The sequence below is a fragment of the Leucoraja erinacea genome, chromosome 15 (assembly GCF_028641065.1).
Source record: "Leucoraja erinacea ecotype New England chromosome 15, Leri_hhj_1, whole genome shotgun sequence".
NCBI lineage: Eukaryota > Metazoa > Chordata > Chondrichthyes > Rajiformes > Rajidae > Leucoraja > Leucoraja erinaceus.
This window is the reverse complement of record NC_073391.1, coordinates 28,899,343-28,918,848: the sequence shown is the minus strand read 5'-3', so window position 1 is coordinate 28,918,848 and position 19,506 is coordinate 28,899,343. Positions and strand designations below refer to the sequence as shown.

At 46.9% G+C, this 19,506-nt stretch overlaps 1 protein-coding gene across 6 annotated transcripts in view; it reads left to right on the top strand.

The window, feature by feature from the left end:
* The window catches only part of LOC129704093 (VPS10 domain-containing receptor SorCS1-like), a 678,236-nt gene that overhangs the window by 517,344 nt on the left and 141,386 nt on the right, over positions 1–19,506 (top strand). For all 6 annotated transcript variants that reach the window (XR_008724683.1, XM_055646979.1, XM_055646982.1 and 3 more), the window contains exons 7-8: positions 1,376–1,494; positions 12,721–12,810. Coding sequence is in view for 5 of the 6 variants with exons in the window: in XM_055646979.1 (XP_055502954.1) it covers positions 1,376–1,494; positions 12,721–12,810 (209 nt within the window). In the remaining variant the exon portion in view is untranslated. The remainder of the gene's footprint in view (positions 1–1,375; positions 1,495–12,720; positions 12,811–19,506) is intronic.

The following is a 19,506-nucleotide window of genomic DNA, read 5'->3' as shown; positions in this document are numbered from 1 at the left end:
GAGCACCCACGTGGTCACGCGGAGAAGGTACAACTCCAAACAGCCAGCACGCTTAGTCAAGATCAAACCCAGGTTCCTTGGGCCGTAAGGCAGCAACTCTACCGCAGATACACTGTGCCGCCCCCACCAATTCATCTTCTCCACGGATGCTGCCTGACCCACAGAGTTATTTCTTCGTTTTTCTTTTATTTTGTGTATTATCATCTGCAGTTCCTTGTTTCCAAGGTTTAGCGGGATATGGAGCAAATGAGGGCAAATTAATCTAGCTTAGATGGGTCATCATGGTTGGCAAGAACGAGTTGGGCCGAGGGCCTCTTTCTGTCTGTTTGACTATGACCTGTCAAATTCAGAGTGGTTCAAAGATGGTGCTATGTTTGCATCAATGAGGTGAATCTATGAATCTGTGCCTCAAACTTTTGAAGAAGGGTGCCAACCAGAAAAAGTCACCTATCTATGTTCTCCAGAGATGCAGTCTGACCTGTTGAGTAATTCCAGCACTTTGTGTCTTTTTGTTTGTAAATCAGCATCTGCGGTTGCTTGTGTCCTCATATGTTGACTCCTCTCCAACTTATTTATTTTGCAAGTTGGCAAGCTCTCACCACTTATTAGACGAAGAGATTCCAATTGACATCTCCAATCCATTCTCATTGACTATTTAATATTTATGGCCGCTCAAGTGAAAACATGTTCTCTGCCAAAAATTGTACCACTTCAAAGTCTTTATTTAGCTTTCCTTGCACAGAGGAGAGATCTGTTCTGTTTAGTCTTCTCTGAGAGGTACTGTATCATCTCAATGGTCTGGTAATTTCCTCATAAAGTTGTCAGCCTATTCCTCCCGAGTCTCTTTATTATTCCGGTCAAGGAAACACCACTGTAGGCCAGTGAGTACAAGATGAGCCCATTCAAGTTGGGGCATGGATGACAGAGGTTTAGTTTAGTTTAGAGATACAGCATAGAAACAGGCCCTTCAGCCTACCGAGTCCTCCCTGACCAGCGATCCCTGTACAATAGCACTATCCTACACACGAGGGACAATTTACAATGTTTACTGAAGCTAAATTAACCAATAAACCTGTAAAAATCTCTGCATAAGGTCATAAGTGATAGGAGCAGAATTAAGCCTTTCAGCCCATCAAGTCTACTCCACCATTCAATCATGGCTGATCTATCTCTCCCTCCTAACCTCATTCTCCTGCCTTCTCACGATAACCCCTGGTGTAGCGTGAGGATAACCCACAATGTGATGGGGGAGAATGTCAAAACAATATTTTGTTTCTTTGATGAGATTACTTAAACAACAGCATAATGTTGCACTGTTCCTAAGATGGCCCTGTTTCCTTCCTAAAAACCCTCTACTTTTACTTTCTTGTCACAGATGCTGAATATATCACCTGTCGAATTCAGAACTGTTCAGAAGCAGCAAGCAGCAAGCTGTTCCCAGGTTATATAGACCACAATTCATTGGTGGTTCAAGATGACTACGTCTTTGCACAGGTAAAATGGTCACTATCTACTTTTTTGTTCCAACAGCATCGATTGAATCAAACTTTAAAACTGGTTTTTAACGCAGTGTCGTTAACGTTTGTTCGTGTAGCACCGAAGACTATCCATTATTTAAAGAATTCCACAGATTAGGAACATAAGAAAATCAGACCAGGGATAAACAATTTTGGCCGCTGAAGCCATTCACTATGAACAGGGCTAAATAGATTAAGGAACATGGAAACACAAGGAGACTGCAAAATGGAAAAGAACTGCTGGAGGAACTCAGCAGGTCAGGCAGCATCTGTGGAGGGAAATGGACAGTTGACATTTTGGATCAGGATTCTTCTTCAGACTGATAGAGTAAAGGGGGGAAAGCTGGCAAAGAGTGAAGGGACGCAGTGTGGCATAAAGCAGCGAGTGATAGGTGGACGCACAACAACGTTCAGATGTTGAATCTTGAGCAAAACACAAACAAAGTGCTGGAGGAACTAAACGAGTTGGGAAGCAATAGGGTCACACAGTTGGTAAAGCAAATTCAAGCACTGCTTTCAAAAGGGAATTGGATAGATACCACAGCAGAAACGTATTGCAAAGCCATGAGGAAGAGCTGGTGAATGGGCTTGACCAGATTGCTTTTGGCACAGTTTAATTTAGTTTAGAGAAGCAGCATGGAAACAGGCCCTTTGGCCCAATGAGTCCGCACCAACCAGCGATCTCTACACACTATCCTATACACACTAGGGACAATTTACAATTTTCACCAAGCCAATTAGCCTATAAACCTGTACATTTTTGGAGTGTGTGAGGAAACCGGAGCTCCCGGTGAAAACCTACACAAGTCACAGGAGAACATACAAACTCCATATGGACAGTACCTGTATTCAGGATCAAACCCGGGTGACTGGCGCTGCAAGGCAGCAACTCTACCATTGTGCTGCAAGACTTATTGCTTCTGTCAGAAATGCAGCCATCCTATAATTTATTCATAGGCATTATTGAAAATATTTACTGGCTTATTTTAAACAATAATGTTGTGAATCAATTGACTGGTTTGAAACTTCTGCATATACTGTACACATGTCCCCTGTAAGTGATAACCTCAGTTTATATGTTTAAGAAAGAGCTGCAGATGCTGGAAAAATTGAAGATGAAAATGCTGGTGTAACTCAGCGGGTGAGGCAGCATCTATGGAGAGAAGAAATAGGTGGCGTTTCAGGTCGAGACCTTCTTCAGACTGATGTCGGAGGGTGGGGGGAAAGAAAGGAAGAGGCGGAGACGGTAGGCTTGTGGGAGAGCTGGGAGGAGGGAGGGGAAGGAGGGAGAAAGCAAGGACCACCTGAAATTAGAGAAGTAAATGTTCATACCGCTGGGGTGTAAACTACCTAAGCGAAACATGAGGTACTGTTCCTCCAATTTGCGCTGGGACTAACTCTGGCAATGGAGAAGGCCCAGGACAGAAAGGTCAGATTCGGAATGGGAAGGGGAGTTGAAGTGCTGGGCCACCGGGAGATCAGGTTGGTCATTGCGAACTGAGCGCAGGTGTTGGGCGAAGCGATGGCCGAGCCCGCACTTGGTCTCACCGATATAGAGAAGTTGACACCTGGAACAGCAGATGCAGTAGATGAGGTTGGAGGAAGTGCTGGGAACCTCTGCCTCACCTGGAAAGTCTGCTTGGGTCCTTGGGTGGAGTCGAGGGGGGAGGTAAAGCGACAAGTGTAGCATTTCCTGCGGTTGCATGGGAAAGCACCCGGGGAGCGGGTGGTTTAGGTGGGAAGGGACGAATTGATTGCGGTGTTACCGAGGGAACAGTCTCTGCGGAGAGCTGAAAGGGGAGTAGATGGGAAGATGTAGCCAGAGGTAGGATCCCGTTGGTGGTGGCAAAAATGCCGGAGGATTATATGTTGTATGCGACGGCTGATGGGGTGGAAGGTGAGAACAAGGGGGACTCTGTCCTTGTCACGAGTAGGGGGATGGGGAGTGAGAGCGGAGCTGCGGGATATAGAAGAGACCCTGGTGAGAGCCTCATCTATAATAGAAGAGGGGAACCCTCATTCCCTAAAGAATGAGGACATCTCCGAAGCCCGGGTCTGGAACATCTTATCCTGGGTGCAGATGTGGCATAGACAGAGGGATTGGGAGTAGGGGATAGAGTCCTTACAGGAAGCAGGGTGGGAAGAAGTGTAGTCCAGATAGCTATGGCAGTCAGTGGGTCCACCTTCCACCCCATCAGCCGTGGCATACAACATATGATCCTTTGACATTTTCACCACCAACGGGATCATACCTCTGGCCACATCTTCCCATCTCCTCCCCTTTCGGCTTTCTGCAGAGACTGCTCCCTCTGTAACTCCCTGGTCAATTCGTCCCTGCCCACCCAAACCACCCCCTTCCCGGGTACTTTCCCATGCAACCGCAGGAAATGCTACACTTGGCGCTTTACCTCCCCCCTCGACTCCACCCAAGGACCCAAGCAGTCTTTCCAGGTGAGGCAGAGATTCACCCTGCACCTCCTCCAACCTCATCTGCTGCATCCGCTGTTCTAGGTGTCAACTTCTCTACATCGGTGAGACCAAGCGCAGGCTTGGAGATCGCTTCGCCCAACACCTGCGCTCAGTTCGCACTAATCAACCTGATCTCTCGGTGGCCCAGCACTTCAACTAACCCTCCCATTCCGTATCTGACCTTGTTGTCCTGGGCCAGAGTGAGGCCCAGTGCAAATTGGAGAAGCAGCACCTCATATTTTGCTTAGGTTGTTTACACCCCAGCGGTATAAGCATTGACTTCTCTAATTTCAGATAGTCCTTGCTTTCTCCATCCTCCCCCTTCCCAACTCTCTCCCAAGCCGACTGTCTCCGCCTCTTCCTTTATTTTTCCCAACCCCCACCCCCACCCCCGACAACAGTCTGAAGAAGGGTCTTGACCCAAAACGTCGCCTATTTCTTCTCTCACCTCAGTATATATAGTCAGTTCCAGGGATTTAATGTAACATTGCATTTGAACGAATACTAAAACTTTGCCTAATTTGTTGAAAGATGGTAAGACTCATGTGCAACGTTTTCAGAGACATAGTCTGTGAGTTAATTGAAATTGAGAGCAAGGAAAGTCTTATTGAGTACAAACCGCAATTCAATCAATTGTCTTTCACATCTGGAGCTAGAACACATTTTTGGTTGTACAGCCTTTCAGAAGATCTAAATTGTCTCAAGAAAAATCAATATCACCAATTTATCTTCTATCTCACCCAATCTCTATTTGGCATTGATTTTGATCCTTGTTTCTACCAAGTGGAGAACTGTCGTGTGTGTCTTTATATTGGTCCAGTTTACTCTGATTAGAAAAGTATCCCATTCTACGAGACTTTGAGAGGAAAACAAAGAATAATGAATGTGGGTGGAAGAAAGCAGTGGCAGTGTGCTGGTTTCCACGAGAGGAACATGTAAGGGTTTAGGTTTATTATTGTCATGTGTACTAAGATACAGGGAAAGCTTTGTTTTGCATGCTTTTGGATCAAATCACATACTGTATTACAGTGAAACCAAACTCATGTCATAGTCATAGTGCTGATAAGTGTGAGGTGCTACATCTTGGCAGGACATATCAAAATAGGACGTACATGGTAAATGGTAGCGAATTGAGGAATGCAGTTGAAAAGAGGGATCTAGGAATAACTGTGCACAGTTCCCTGAAGGTGGAATCTCATGTAGATAGGGTGGTAAAGAAAGCTTTTGGTGTGCTAGCCTTTATAAATCAGAGCATTGAGTATAGAAGTTGGGATGTAATGTTAAAATTGTACAAGGCATTGGTGAGGCCAATTCTGGAGTATGGTGTACAATTTTGGTTGCCAAATTATAGGAAAGATGCCAACAAAATAGAGAGAGTACAGAGAAGATTTACTAGAATGTTGCCTGGGTTTCAGCAACTAAGTTACAGAGAAAGGTTGAACAAGTTAGGTATTTATTCTTTGTAGCGCAGAAGGTTAAGGAGGGACTTGATAGAGGTCTTTAAAATGATGAGAGGGATAGACAGAGTTGACGTGGATAAGCTTTTTTCATTGAGAGTAGGGAAAATTCAAACAAGAGGACATGACTTGAGAATTAAGTAACAGAAGTTTAGGGGTAACATGAGGGGGGAACTTCTTTACTCAGAGAGTGGTAGCTGTGCTGCGCTGTTAACAGCTGCGGCTCGCCTGCAGTCCGTCTGTCTTTACTTTTTTCTGTTGTTTTTTTTTGTCTTGTTTTGGTTAAGTTTTAGTTTGTTGGGTTGTGTTAGAGGGGGTGGAACATGTTCTCTGTCTCTTCCTTCGGGGGAATGCGACTTTTTCATGTCGTATCCCCCTTCTCTGCCTCCGTCTGCGCTGAGGCCTAATGGCGGAGCTGGCGGCCTCCAGCCTGCGACTGACCCCGAGGCTCCGGAGGCAGAGCCGGCCAGGACTTACCAACGAGAAGCTGGCCGTCTTCGGGGCTGAGCAGCGGTGGCCCGACTTGCTGGTGCGGCGTTCTGGCTTTCGGCGGCGGCCTGGGGCTGATGCAGCGGGACTCGGAGCTGAGACTGCGGGACCCGAAGCTGGGGCGGCGGCCTGGAGCTGGGGTGGCTGCCCAGAGCTGGGGCAGCAGCCCGGAGCGGAGACTGCGAGACCCGGAGTTGGGGCGGCGGCCCGGAGCGGAGACTGCAGGACCTGGAGCTGGGGCGGCGACCTGGAGCTGGGGCAGCGGCCCGGTGCGGAGACTGCAGGACCCGGAGCTGGGGCAGCGACCTGGAGCTGGGGCATCGGCCTGGAGATGGGGCAGCGGCCCGGTGCGGAGACTGCAGGACCCGGAGCTGGGGCAGCGACCTGGAGCTGGGGCATCGGCCTGGAGATGGGGCGGCGGCCCGGTGCGGAGACTGCGGGACCTGGAGCTGGGGCGGCGGCCCGGAGCTGATGCTGTGGCGGGCCGTCTCGGAGCGGAGATGGCGTTCTGGCTTTCGGCAGCGGCGACATCACCACGGAGGTCCGCTGGACTGGAGAGCGGCATCTCCGGCCTGGATCGACCGCCTCAGCGCAGAGGGAGAACAAGGAGGGAAGAGATGGAAACTAAGACTTTGCCTCCATCACAGTGAGGATGTGCTTGGTGAACTCACTGTGGTGGATGTTTAATTTGTGTTTATTGTATGTTTTGTTATTATTGATTCTGTGTATGACTGCAGGCAACATAATTTCGTTCAGACCGTAAGGTCTGAATGACAATAAAGGATCTATCTATCTATCTATCTGTGTGGAATGAGCTTCCAGTGGAAGTGGTGGAGGCAGGTTCGATTTTATCATTTAAAAATAAATTGGATAGGCATATGGACGGGAAAGGAATGAAGGGTTATGGTCTGAGTGCAGGTAGATGGGACTAGTGTAGAATAAGTGTTCGGCACCGACTAGAAGGGCTGAGATAGCCTGTTTCTGTGCTGTAATTGTTATATGGTTATATGGTCATACAGTAGACAAAAAATGCTGGAGAAACTCAGCGTGTGTGGCAGCATCTATGGAGCGAAGGAATAGATGCTGCCGCATCTTTGCTCCATAGATGCTGCGTCACCCGCTGAGTTTCTCCAGCATTTTTGTTGACCTTTGATTTTTCCAGCATCTGCAGTTCTTTCTTAAACATCATAAAGTCATACAGTGTGGAAACAGGGCCTTCAGCCCATCTTGTCCACACCGATCAACATGTCGCATCTACACTAGTCCCACTTGCCTGCACTTAACCCATATCCCTCTAAATCTGTCCTATCCATGAACCTGTCTAATTTCATCTTTAACAGTGATAATCCCTGCCTCAACTACATCTTCTGGCAGCTCGTTCCATACACCCAAAATGTTACCCCTCAGATTCCTGTAAAGTCCTGCCCCCTTCATCTTAAAACTATGCCCTTCTACAACCTATGTACAACAGGTAAAATGAAGAATGTACAAGGAGGAATTGCATTAGCCATAGGGTGGTTAATCTGTGGAATTCATTGCCACCGACAGCTATGGAGGCCAAGTTATTGAGTATTTTTAAATTGGAGATTGACAGATTATTGATTAAGCTAAACATTCTTGATTAGGGCGGGTGTCAGAGGTTATGGGGAGAAGGCCAGAGAATGGGCTTAGAGGGAAAGATAGACCAGCCATGATTGAATGCCGAAGTAGACTCGATGGACCAAATGGCCTATACTGCTCCTATGACATGAATTTATGAGTGAAGAGTACTCAGCATCGTAGCAGAAGAGATCCAGAGACAAAATCAAATATCCGCAATGAGGGGGAGGAGAGTCAAACTCTGCCCTGTTCGGAAGCCCCGATGAATCATTCATATGAGAGTTAGATTAGTTCCGTAGAACAATGATTAAGTCAGTAAATCTGTGGTGCCATTAGCAGATAACATTATGCATTTTGTCTAGATGCTACTAATCACGATTACCCAAACCATGAAACCGAATGCGATTTAGTTATCTATGGAGCCTCAGCAAATGGAAGGAAGCAGTAACAGAGGTGAAGCTGCTGCTTTACAGCACCAAAGGCCTGGGTTTGATCCTGACTACGGGTGCTATCTGTGCGGAGTTAGCACGTTCTCCTGGTGACCGCATGGGTTTTTACCCTGGTGTTTCCACACTCCAAAGATGTGCATGTTTTTTAGGTTAATTGGCTTCTGTAAATTGTCCCTAGTGTGTAGAATAGAACTAGTATATGGGTGATCGCTAGTCAGTGGGCGGTGTGCCAGAGTGCCAATTTCCATGCTATGTCTTAGTTTAGTTTAATATATTATTGTCACATGTACTTAGGGGCAGTGAAAGGCTTTCGTTGCATGGTATCCAGTCAATGAAAGGATTCCATGTTTACAATCAAGCCATGCACAGTGTACAGATACAGGATAAAGGGTGTAACGATTAGTGCAAAACCAATAATGTTTGATTAAAGATAGCTTGAAGGTCTCCAATGAGGTAGATGGGAGGTCAGGACCACTTTCCAGTTGTTGAGAGGACCATTCAGTTGCCTGATTACAGCTGGGAAGAAACTGTCCCTGATTCTGGAGGTGTGTGATAGTTCGAAGGCTCCAATCTCTAAACTAAATTAAACTAAACAGAATGTGTGTAGGAAGGAACTGCAGATGCTAGTTTAAACCGAAGATCGACACAAAGAGCTCGAGTAACTCAGCGGGACAAGCAGCATCTCTGGAGAGAAGGAATGGGTGACGTTTCGGGTCGAGACCGCATAAGAATCTACGTTGATGGGGCTGAACACAGGTCTCTCAAAGTTAACCGCTTTGGGGTAAATGAGGTCTTGACTCAAAAAAATGATCTAAAAATGCTCCAGGTTTCTTGAGGCACTCGTCTATATTGGTCGACACCACGAGGATAGCTGGAGGGGATGATGTTTGCTGTCTTGTGGCAACCATGCTCATCAAGCCCCGGAGACATAATCTGGTGAACGCAGATTATGCAGTCTAAGCATGTGCCAGCGATGCATTCACTCTGCGCCCATTACTTTAATCTTCAACAGTTTAGATACAATTGTTGTCCACACTGGTTTGAAGAGAAACCCAAGGCAATAGTTACAGGATTTACTTGAGAATTTTATCAGAAAATAAACAGGGTGCATTTGTGAGTGTGTGTTCTAACTTGTTATAGCTTTTATTTATTTCTTTGTTCAATAAACTTCAACATTAAATGTATTAAGTTGAGATATAAAGTGTCATAGTCATACAGTGTGGAAACAGGCCAGCCCAACTTACCCACACTGACCAACATGCCCCATCTATACTAGTTTCACCTGCCCGCGTTTAGCTCATAACCCTCCAAATCCCTCATCCATGTGCCTGTCCCAATGTATCCCAAACACTATGATTGTATCTGTCTCAACTACCTCCCCTGGCAGCTCGCTCCATATACCCACCACCCGTATGCAAGATCCAACTAGAAAATCTGTTTGAGAAGCTGTTTCTTCCATGTGTGGAAATATTCATTGGATAGCTTATTTTTACAACTCATTTTCCTTCATGGATTTTACAGCAGCATGTTACAGTCGCCAATCTAAGAAAGAGAAATCATTTTTGCATTTTATTGCGCTAATCATGCATACCTAGATTTTGTTGCCATCACATTCACTTTAATCTGCATGGGCCACAAGAAGCAAACATATCTCCATGTAGACATATGGCGATCTTATATCAATGTAGAACGTAGAACAGTACAGCACAGGAACAGACCATTTGGCCCACAATGTCCGTACCGAACATACCAGCTTCAACTAATCTCATCTGACTGAACATGATCCATATTCTTCCATTTCCTGCATATCCATATGCCTTAAATAAAAGCTTCTATCACATCTCCAATGCCAACCCTGTGCCGATTTGGAGGAGACCTCAATTTAGGTGGGAGCTTTATTTTTAACTACACTAAGTGGGACCCGTTGGGTCCCAGCATCACACGGGAGGGCTGGTCCCCAACGCAATAATCCACCTCTCCACCAATTCCAATATTGCTCGCCAGTGGGGGGGGCTGTCTGTTGCGCTAGTATGGGTGGTGCAGGCCGAAGGTACTGGTTTCCAGAGGGCTAGTATAGACTGTGGGCTGAATGGATTGTTGGGCTGGCATCCAACTGTTTTAACGATTTTAAAAGTCAAGCCAAGGCAAACAATTGGGCTGCAGCCACCTGACAACCAAGATTGATTTTGTGAACACAAACATTTTAAAAAGGCGAGGCAAACAATTGGACGGCAGCCACCTGACAACCAAAATTCATGTTGTGAACACAAACTTTTAAAAAAGGCGAGGCAAACAATTGGGCTGCAGCCACTTTACAGCCGCATCAAGGGGACTCACCATGGAGTAGACTGTGTTCAGTGTTATTTGCAGCTCAGAGAACCGTGACCCTCTCGCTTCCTGGGTCTGGCAGAGACTGAGTGATGCACTACACTTCTGGGTTTTATAGTCCCTCCCCCTGCCTCCAGCAGGGGCAGCAGAGAGAATGGTGAATTTTTTTTTAAACATTAATATCTCTCTCATTTTTCATTAATGGTAAAAATCATCTGGTTCCGGAAGGCGGAGGGGGGCTCTGAGCGAGGTGGCCAAAAATGACGGCCATTGGTGGCGGCGTTCTCTCGGAAATCGCAGCACAGTGGGCCAAAAGCGGTCAAGATCAGACTTTTAGTAATATAGATATCAACTAGATGGCGTTCTGCCCATTGCCACCAACCAGGGATATTATACACCATCACCATGGTCTTGTTTCTTCCTAATACTATTTGAATCAATAGACAAATTACAATATTTGCAGGAGTAGGCCATTCGGCCCTTCGAGCCAGCACCACATTCACTGTGATCATGGCTGAACAGCCACAATCAGTACCTCGTTCCTGCCTTCTCCCCATATCCCTTGACTCCGCTATCTTCAAGAGCTCTATCTGACTCTCTTTTGAAAGCTTCCAGAGAGGGCCTCCACTGCCTTCTGAGGCAAAGAATTCCACAGATTCACAACTCTCTGGGTGAAAAGTTTTTCCTCATCTCCGTTCAAAATGGCCTACCCCTTATTCTTAAACTGTGGTCCCTGGTTCTGGACTCCCCCAACATCAGGAACATTTTTCCTGCCCATAGCATGTCCAATCCCTTAATAATCTTATATGTTTCAATAGGATCCCCTCTCTTCCTTCTAAATTCCACTGCATACAAGCCCAGTCGCTCCATTCTATCAACATATGACAGTCCGCCATCCCAGGAATTAAACTCGTGAACCTACGCTGCACTCCCTCAATAGCAAGAATGTCCTTCCTCAAATTTGAATCAAGCAATTGAACGGTGGGTCTGCCGTGGAGAAAAAAAACGAATGCAAAGAGAAACTTTGTAAACAAATGAAAGCTATTCATGCTGTTGATTATTACACAGGTTCCTTCGATGATTATTCAAAGGTTCTAATAAACTCATGCCGATCACAGCAGGAAGTAACTGTTGTTCTGCTGTGATTGTCAAGTGACTGAGAAAAACAGGTTAATTACAGTAAACCGAGAGATCCATATCCTTGCTTGCTGAATAGATGAGTGAACCAAATTAATTTCCCGCCTGTCACATTGAAAGTGATGAAGTGCTGAAGGAGCAGAGGGCGCGTGTGAGGAGAGACAACGTTACACCACATCACGAGGCATGGATAATCAGAGAGTGGCAGAAATCAGACCTTGATCCGCTCTCTTGCTGTGCTTCACACATCCACATCTCACACTTCCTGCAGAGGGTTGTGTAAAGGGCGGCACAGTGGCGTTGCTGCCTTATAGCGCCAGGGACCCGGGTTCGATCCTGACTATGGGTGCTATCGGTGCGGAGTTTATTTACGTTCTCCCCGTGACCACATGGGTTTCATCCGGGTGCTCCGGTTTCCTCCCATGTTCCAAAAATGTACAGGATTGGAGATTAATTTGCGTCTGTAAATTGTCACTCGTGTGTAGGATAGTGCCAGTGTACGTGTGATCGATGGTCAGCATAGACCCAGTGGGGCCAACGGGCCAGTTCCAGCGCTGTATCTCTAAAGTCTACAGTTCTTGGGCAAGCCTGCAGAAAATAGATTCAGAGTAAAGCAAAAGTAACGGTTTAGTTTAGTTTAGTTTGGAGATACAGTCTCTTCCACCCACCAAGGCCACGCCAACCATCAATCACCCGTTCACACTACTGCTATGTTATCCCACTTTTGCAACCACTCCCTACATACTAGAGGCAATTTACAGAGGGCCAATGAATCTACAAACCCGCACGTATTGTGATGTAGAAGGAAACTGGAGCACCCGAAGAAAACCCATGCTATCACCAGGAGAACGTGAAAACTCCGCACACAGTCAGCCACCAGAGGTCAGGATTGAACCCGGGTCGCTAGCACTGCAAGGCAGCAACTCTACTGTTGCGCCACCGTGCCACCCTTTTTCACCCAGCTTCACATAAGACGAGTGACGACTTGTGTTTATACAGCAGCAGAAATGATAATAGAGTATTATCAAACAAATGGCAAGGCAGAGCCAGTGTGATGGTAGCAAACTATTTCTGATGACGTTAACCTGATACAATACAATGAGAAGAAAAATGATTCCAATGTTAGAAGGTTCACAAAGTGACTGTGTTATTGAGGCCATTTTGTCCTTCTTGTTAGCAGAGAGCACGCCAAACATGCTTGACTTGACTTTATGCGCATTGTTGTCTTTTTACAGCCTGTGAATAATTCCTGCCATTTTGTGATTCACTCCCAAGGTGACATCTGGTGGACGGGTAACCTACTACGTGTCATATCGGAGAGAGGACTTTGCAGAGATGAAGCTTCCCAAATATTCATTACCAAAGGTAAAATGCCTGCAGTGTCAGCACTCTTTAGAATTCAGGTAGCACCCTTCCTCAGGCATCTTCACCAATGTTTTGTGGTTAAGTCTTTTTATGCCTTGTTGAGGGAACCAGGAAGCAAACTATGCCTGAATGGTTTGGTCAGGGCTTAGAATTGGCTTTTACCTTCAACGTATCATTATATTTTGTTGAGTTTAACAGCCCTTTGGTGTTAACGCTAGGAGGATAATGACTTTCTCATTGGCTAAATGGTCAATTTATTCCTCATTCTCCTCGCTTAGCTTGGTGGAAGTGATTTTATGAATGAAATAGCAATCATTGATGGAGATCCAACAGAATACCCCAGGCATGGACAGTCTGGTTTTAGTTTAGAGATACAGCGAAGAAACAGGCCCTTTGGCTCACCGAATCCACGCCAACCAGCGATCCCCGTACACTAGCATTATCCTAAAGACTAGGGACAATTTATACTAAAGCCAAATTAACCTACAAACCTGTACATCTTTGGAGTGTGGGAGCAAACAAGAGCAACCAAAAAAAATCCACGTGATCACAGGGAGAACGTACAAACTCCACACAGACAGCACCCGTAGTCCGGATTGACGCTGGGCCTCTGGCATTGAGAGGCAGCAGCTCTACTTTGTGCCACAGTGGTTGCACCACTAACCACTTCTTGAACCAAACTAATCTCATCTTTGGGCAAAGGCAACATCCTGCAGGTCTGAAATGCAAAATGGAAAACATTTAGCAGATGGGTAGAAATAGACACAGAGAGTTTGCACTTCAGGTCGGTGACCTTTCATCATGAGTCAGCAAATAAATGACTCTTCAACTGTGGAGAAGGGATGGTGAGGGGTGAAGAGAACAAAGAGAAGATGAGTGATAGGTCAAAGCCTGGAAGATAATGATTGGCACAAGCTGGTCGTCATGCTAGCTGGAGGAAGGCAGGGAGGTGGGCAAGGCTACCTGAAGAAGGGCAACTAGAGGGAGGTGAATAAAATATAAACATATCAGTAGAGAGAAGGAACTCCTGAAGAAACTCTGGAACTCTTGTGGTACCAGACAAGCAATTTTACTGGCATTGTGGCACACCTGATAGAGCTGCAACCTAACGGCGACAGAGACCTGGGTTTGATCCTGACATTGGGTGTTGTTTGTGTAGAGTTTGCATGTTCGGTCGCGAGGCAGACTGAGACTGACTCCCCCCCTGCAATCTTTGCACATCACCAATCCTTTCCACTCGTCACCTTAATTTCATGTTTCATGTATTTTGTGTTTATGGCTGTTGGCCGATCAATTTCGCTCCTGGGAAATATAAAGTTCTATCATATTGTATCGTATGTTCACCACGTGATTGTGTAGGTTTCCTCCGGGTGCTCCAGTTTCAACCCACATCCCAAAGACGTGCAAATTTGTCGGTTAACTAGCCTCAATAAATCGCATCCAATTTGCAGGAAGTGTATGCGAATGTGGGATAACGTAGAACTTCTGTGAACGGGTGATCGTCGATCAGTGTGGACTCAGTGGGCCGAAGGGCCTGTTTCCATACTGTACTTCTTAACTAAACTAAACTAAACCTATTTTCAGTCTGAAGAAGGGTCCCGACCCGAAATGTCACCCATCCTTTTCCTCCAGAGATGCTGCCTGACCCGTTGAGTTACTCCAGCACTTTGTGTATACCTTTGGCATAAACCAGCAGGGCAGCACAGTGGCGGAGTGGTAGAGTTGCTGCCTTACAGCGCTAAGGGCCACCTGGGTTCGATCCCGACTATGGGCGTTGTCTGTATGGAATTTGGACATTCTCCCTGTGACCACGTGGGGGTTTTCCGAGTGTTCCGGTTTCCTCCCACACTACAAAGATGTACAGATTTGTGGGTCAATTTGGCTTTGGTAAAAAACATAAGGTAAATTGTCTCTTGTGTGTGGAATAGTTCTAGTGTACGTGGTGATCACAGGTCGGTGGGTCGAATGGCCTGTTTCCATGCTGTATCTCTAAAACTAAAACTGAGAAAGAAAGCAGAGCTCCACAACGTGATAAAGTAATTAAACCTAATTTAACCTGAGGCTTCAGCTGGAAGAGGGCCAATTCGGGTCCTGAGTGTTCCCATACCCACTGTCCAGGAGGGCCAAGTTAAAATGGGCACTGCAGCAGAAGAGCATCAGTTCAAATTGGAAGTGTTGGAGGAACTATCCCTAGGGCTTGGAAATTAATAAAGACTGGCTTAATAATTGCAAACGAGTTTAAGTCTTTTCCCAACAAAAGAGTAACATTGGTTCCACATGCCAAATGTGCTCCATTTAGCCAGCAATCTTTTTAGTTTAGTTTAAGTCATAAGCATGGAAACAGGCCCTTCGAATCACAGAGTCCGTGCCGACCAGCCATCACCCGTTCACACTGGGTCTGTTATCCCACTTTCTGTTCCACTCACAACGCACTTCAGGAGAGCACAGTGACACAGTGGTAGAGGTTTGCCCTACAGCGCCAGAGACCCGGGTTTGATCCTGACGACGGGTGTTGTCAGTGTGGAGTTTCTATGTTCTCCCTGTGGCTGTGGGTTTTCTCCGGGTGCTCCGGTTTCCTCCCATGCTCCAAAGAGGTACAGGTTTGTAGGTTAATTGGCTTTGGTAATTGGCTTTGGTAAAATTGTAAATTATCTCTAGTGCGCAGGACAATGCTAGTGTACGTGGTGATGCAGATTGAGTGGTCGGCGCTGACTCAGGGAATTGAAGGGCCTGTTTCCGCGCTGTATCTCTAATGTATAAAGACTAGGGGTAATTTCACAGCAAGCAATCTAACTACAAACCAGCACATCTTTGGGATGTGGAAGCAACCGGAGGAAACCCACGCGGTCACAGGGAGAGCGTGCAAACTCCACACAGACGGCACCCGAGGTCAGTATGGAACATGGGTCTCTGGAGCTGTGAGGCAGCAGCTCTACCAGCTGTGCAACTGTGCCGCCCCTAAATCTCAGTTTACAAGCATTATGTCCTGAAGATTCAACCTGCACATTACATAAAAACAGAAGTACTGATGCAATCTCTCTTGGCATCAGAGCATGAAATGAAAATAGCAGCAGGCCGAGGGGATCATTGCAAAAGCAAGACAGGAAGGATGCAACCGACCAGAATCAAGTTAATAGTGAAACAAGCAGCACATAGATGTGCTACAGAAGAATAAGATTCCGTGTCCTTGGGAACAACGGGTGGTCAATTCCTTGGACTGCAGGAGGATGAGGATGATCGTATGGAGGCATATAAGATCATGAGAGGAATAGAAAGGATAAATGGATCAGATGAATGATTGGCTCTAGATTATCAGTGGAGAGGGGAGATACAGGAAAGATCAGCAGCTATGTAAGACAACCAAGGGCCAGGGAGTTAAATGCCTCTCTCTATCCACTGCACTTCCTACTGATGTGGAATGAGGCCATTTGGCCCATTATGTCTTCGCTAGCTCATTACCCCAGTAATTCTCCCAGAAGAGGTACCAAGGTCTGAAGAGGTTAGAATTTCAATTAAACAAAAAGTGTTGGAGCAAGTCAGCGGGTCAGACGGTACCGGGACGTTGCGTCGATGGACGAGAAGCCGAAGCAAAGAAGTGGAAGCCAAATAACCGAACGGGAACAAAGCCCGAACGTCAACTAACCGTAAAGGGTGGAATGCCTAAATGCAAACTAACTGAAAAGGCGGGACGCCTAAAAGCCAACTAACTGATAGGCTGCATCGCCTAAAATCAAACTCACCGAATGGCCGCTCAGCCGAAAAGTCAAATAACGGACTTGACGTCACCGGAGGGGGACGGGGGGGACATCAGCGATTGGACCAGACCCTCACGTCCATCACATCACTGGCCGGTAGAGATGGGAGGGTGGGGGTCATTTTCCCACACTAGCCATAGGTAGCTGGGCACTCTGAACCCGAGCACCAAGTTGTAAGCGCATCCCTCGGGACAGCCCCCACTCTCCCACGGCCACGGCCACTCTCCGCCTTGTCTCCCCCGTGCAGCCACACTGTGACGGGCTGTGTGTCGGCAGCGCCGGGTGGAGCTTAGGTGTGGGACAGGCTGGTCCCTCCGCCCACCCAGAGTCACTGACCACAATGCACCGCCATCAGACCCCAAGCCCCACACCAGGGTGATTTCCGACCCCCCGACCCCCGGACCCCGACCCACACACGGGCTGATTTACCCTCTGACACCCACACTGGATGATTCAATCCCACCACGGCCATGGGGACAGACGGCTCGGGGCATTGGCAGCCATAGTAAATCGCTTTTAAAACATGGGGGGACATGATGGTGGGCTGATGACAAGTGTGAATGATAATGGACAATTTTACCTCCTCCCACCCCACCCCCTCCCGACAACAAGAAGCATGTTTTATTTATTACCGTCTGGTTGCCCGCGTAACGTACACAACAGGCTCCCACGCACAAAACACCAGATAATCTGTAAACTGTTTTAACCGAAAAAGATGGACACAAAAAGCTGGAGTAACTCAGCGGAACAGGCAGCATCTCTGGAGGGAAGGAATGGGTGACGTTTCGGGTCAAGACCATTCTTCAGACCTGAAGACTGAGTCTGAAGGGACTCGACCCGAAACGTCACCCATTCCTTCTCTCCAGAGATGCTGCCTGTCCCATTGAGTCACTCCGGCATTTTGTGTCTATCTTTGGTGTCACAGTTGTCTAATTTCATCGGTTTCATGTATTACCCTTTACATGCCGCTCGCATCTATTCATCCAAGTGTGCTCTTAATGAAATCTCACATCTTTGCGAGGGAGGGATGGAATGGATGTAGCCACTGGCTAAAGCAAAGGCATAGTTAGGACGGGGAAATAATCCCACCACCTAATTAACCAAGTTCCCGAATGTAAGAACTATTTATACATGAAACATTTTTATTTTTGATTTTTAATGCCGAGTTAAAACCCCGTCCTGTGGGAAGGGCTTGCGGCAGCCGGTTTTATAATGCCTTCATTGTTGGAAGGTGCTGTCCTTTCACATGGACCGCTTACAACTTGGTGCTCGGGTTCAGAGTGCCCAGTCACCTATAGCTTGTGTGGGAAAATGACCCCCACCCTCCTGTCTCCATCGGCCAGTGATGTGATGGACGCGGGGGTCTGGGCCAATCGCTGACAAGTCCTCCCACCCTCCCCCACCAGCGACGTCATGTCTGTTATTTGACTTGTCGGCAGAGCGGCCATTCTGTTAGTTGGCTTGTAGGCGACGCAGCCTTTCGGTTAGTTGGCGTTTCGGCAGAGCGGCCTTTCGGTAAGTTTGCTTTTCGGCAACGTAGCCTTTTGGTTAGTTGGCTTTTAGGCATCCCGCCCTATCGGTTAGTTTGCATTTAGGCGTCCCACCCTTTCGGTTAATTGGCGTTTCAACTTTGTACGCTTTGGGTTATTTGGCGTTTCGGCTTCGTTTCCGTTCAGTTATTTAGTTTCCACTTCTTTGCTTCAGCTTTTCGACCATCGGCACCACGTCCGCACACGGGGTCAGACGGCATCAGTGGAGGGAATGGATATATGATATTTTGGGTCGGCCCATTTTCCCTTCCATCACGACGGGTGATTTACAGAGGCCAAATTGCCCACTAACCTCTACTTAGGGATAGGGGAGGAATTAAGAGGAAATCCACAGGGTCATGGGGAAAACGCACAAACTCGGCACAGACAGTACTGAGAGTCTGGATAGCACAGGGCCAATGGGGTTGTGAGGCAGTAGCTCCACCAGCCATGCCACTGTGCCACCCAATACATGATATGACAAAGGATCATTAAAAAGCAATTTTCCTTGAAAACTCTGGAGCATGACAACTGCTTTTGAGCCAAATGTAGGAACTGATGATGTAAAGTTGGTTTTCTCCTTGCAGTTACTCTTGAAAAGATGGTAGCCAGTATCACCAAGGACCCACACCACCCTGCCCACACTCTCTTATATTTGAGGAAAGGAAATTAATAGAGTTCCTCCTTATATTAGTTTAGTTTAGTTTGGAGACACAGTGCGGAAACAGGTTCTTCTTGCCACCGAGTCCACACGGACCAGCGATCCCCGTACCCACGAGCACTGTGCTACACACTAGGGACAATTTACAATTTATCTTTACCGAAGCCAAATGAACCTACATATTTGGAATGTGAGAAGAAACCGGAGCGCCCGGAGAAACCCCATGCCATCACGCGCAGAACGTACCAACTCCTTACAGACAGCACCCGTGGTCAGGATCGAATCCGGGTCTCTTGCGTTATAAGGCAGCAACTCTACCGCTACACCACCGTGCCATCTTGGAACAAGACCTAATTGTTCCTGAACTAAAGTTTTACCGCATGACATTCTTCCCTCAGCCAAGAATAGGTTGATTGGCGCGTGAGCCTATTTGCACCATTTGAAGGTCCCCCGCCAAGTTACAGAGCTTTCTGGGTTGGAATTAAAACACTGGTCCCTCATCAATACTGGGCCTGAGTCTGCTTTCAACAATACCATGGCAGTGCCTTCATTAAAAGGGCTGGAATGATTCACGAAGGCAGCTCACCACCACACTTGAATCTTGACTATCCAATAATGCTACAAGAAGTGCCCAGTCATTGCAAGCCTCCTTTACCTTCCCCGTACATCCTGAATGGATGCATGTGATTTTCGGCTGTGTTTGGTAGCATAAAACTCAACGTATGTTGAACACTGAATTCTCCAATTTTAG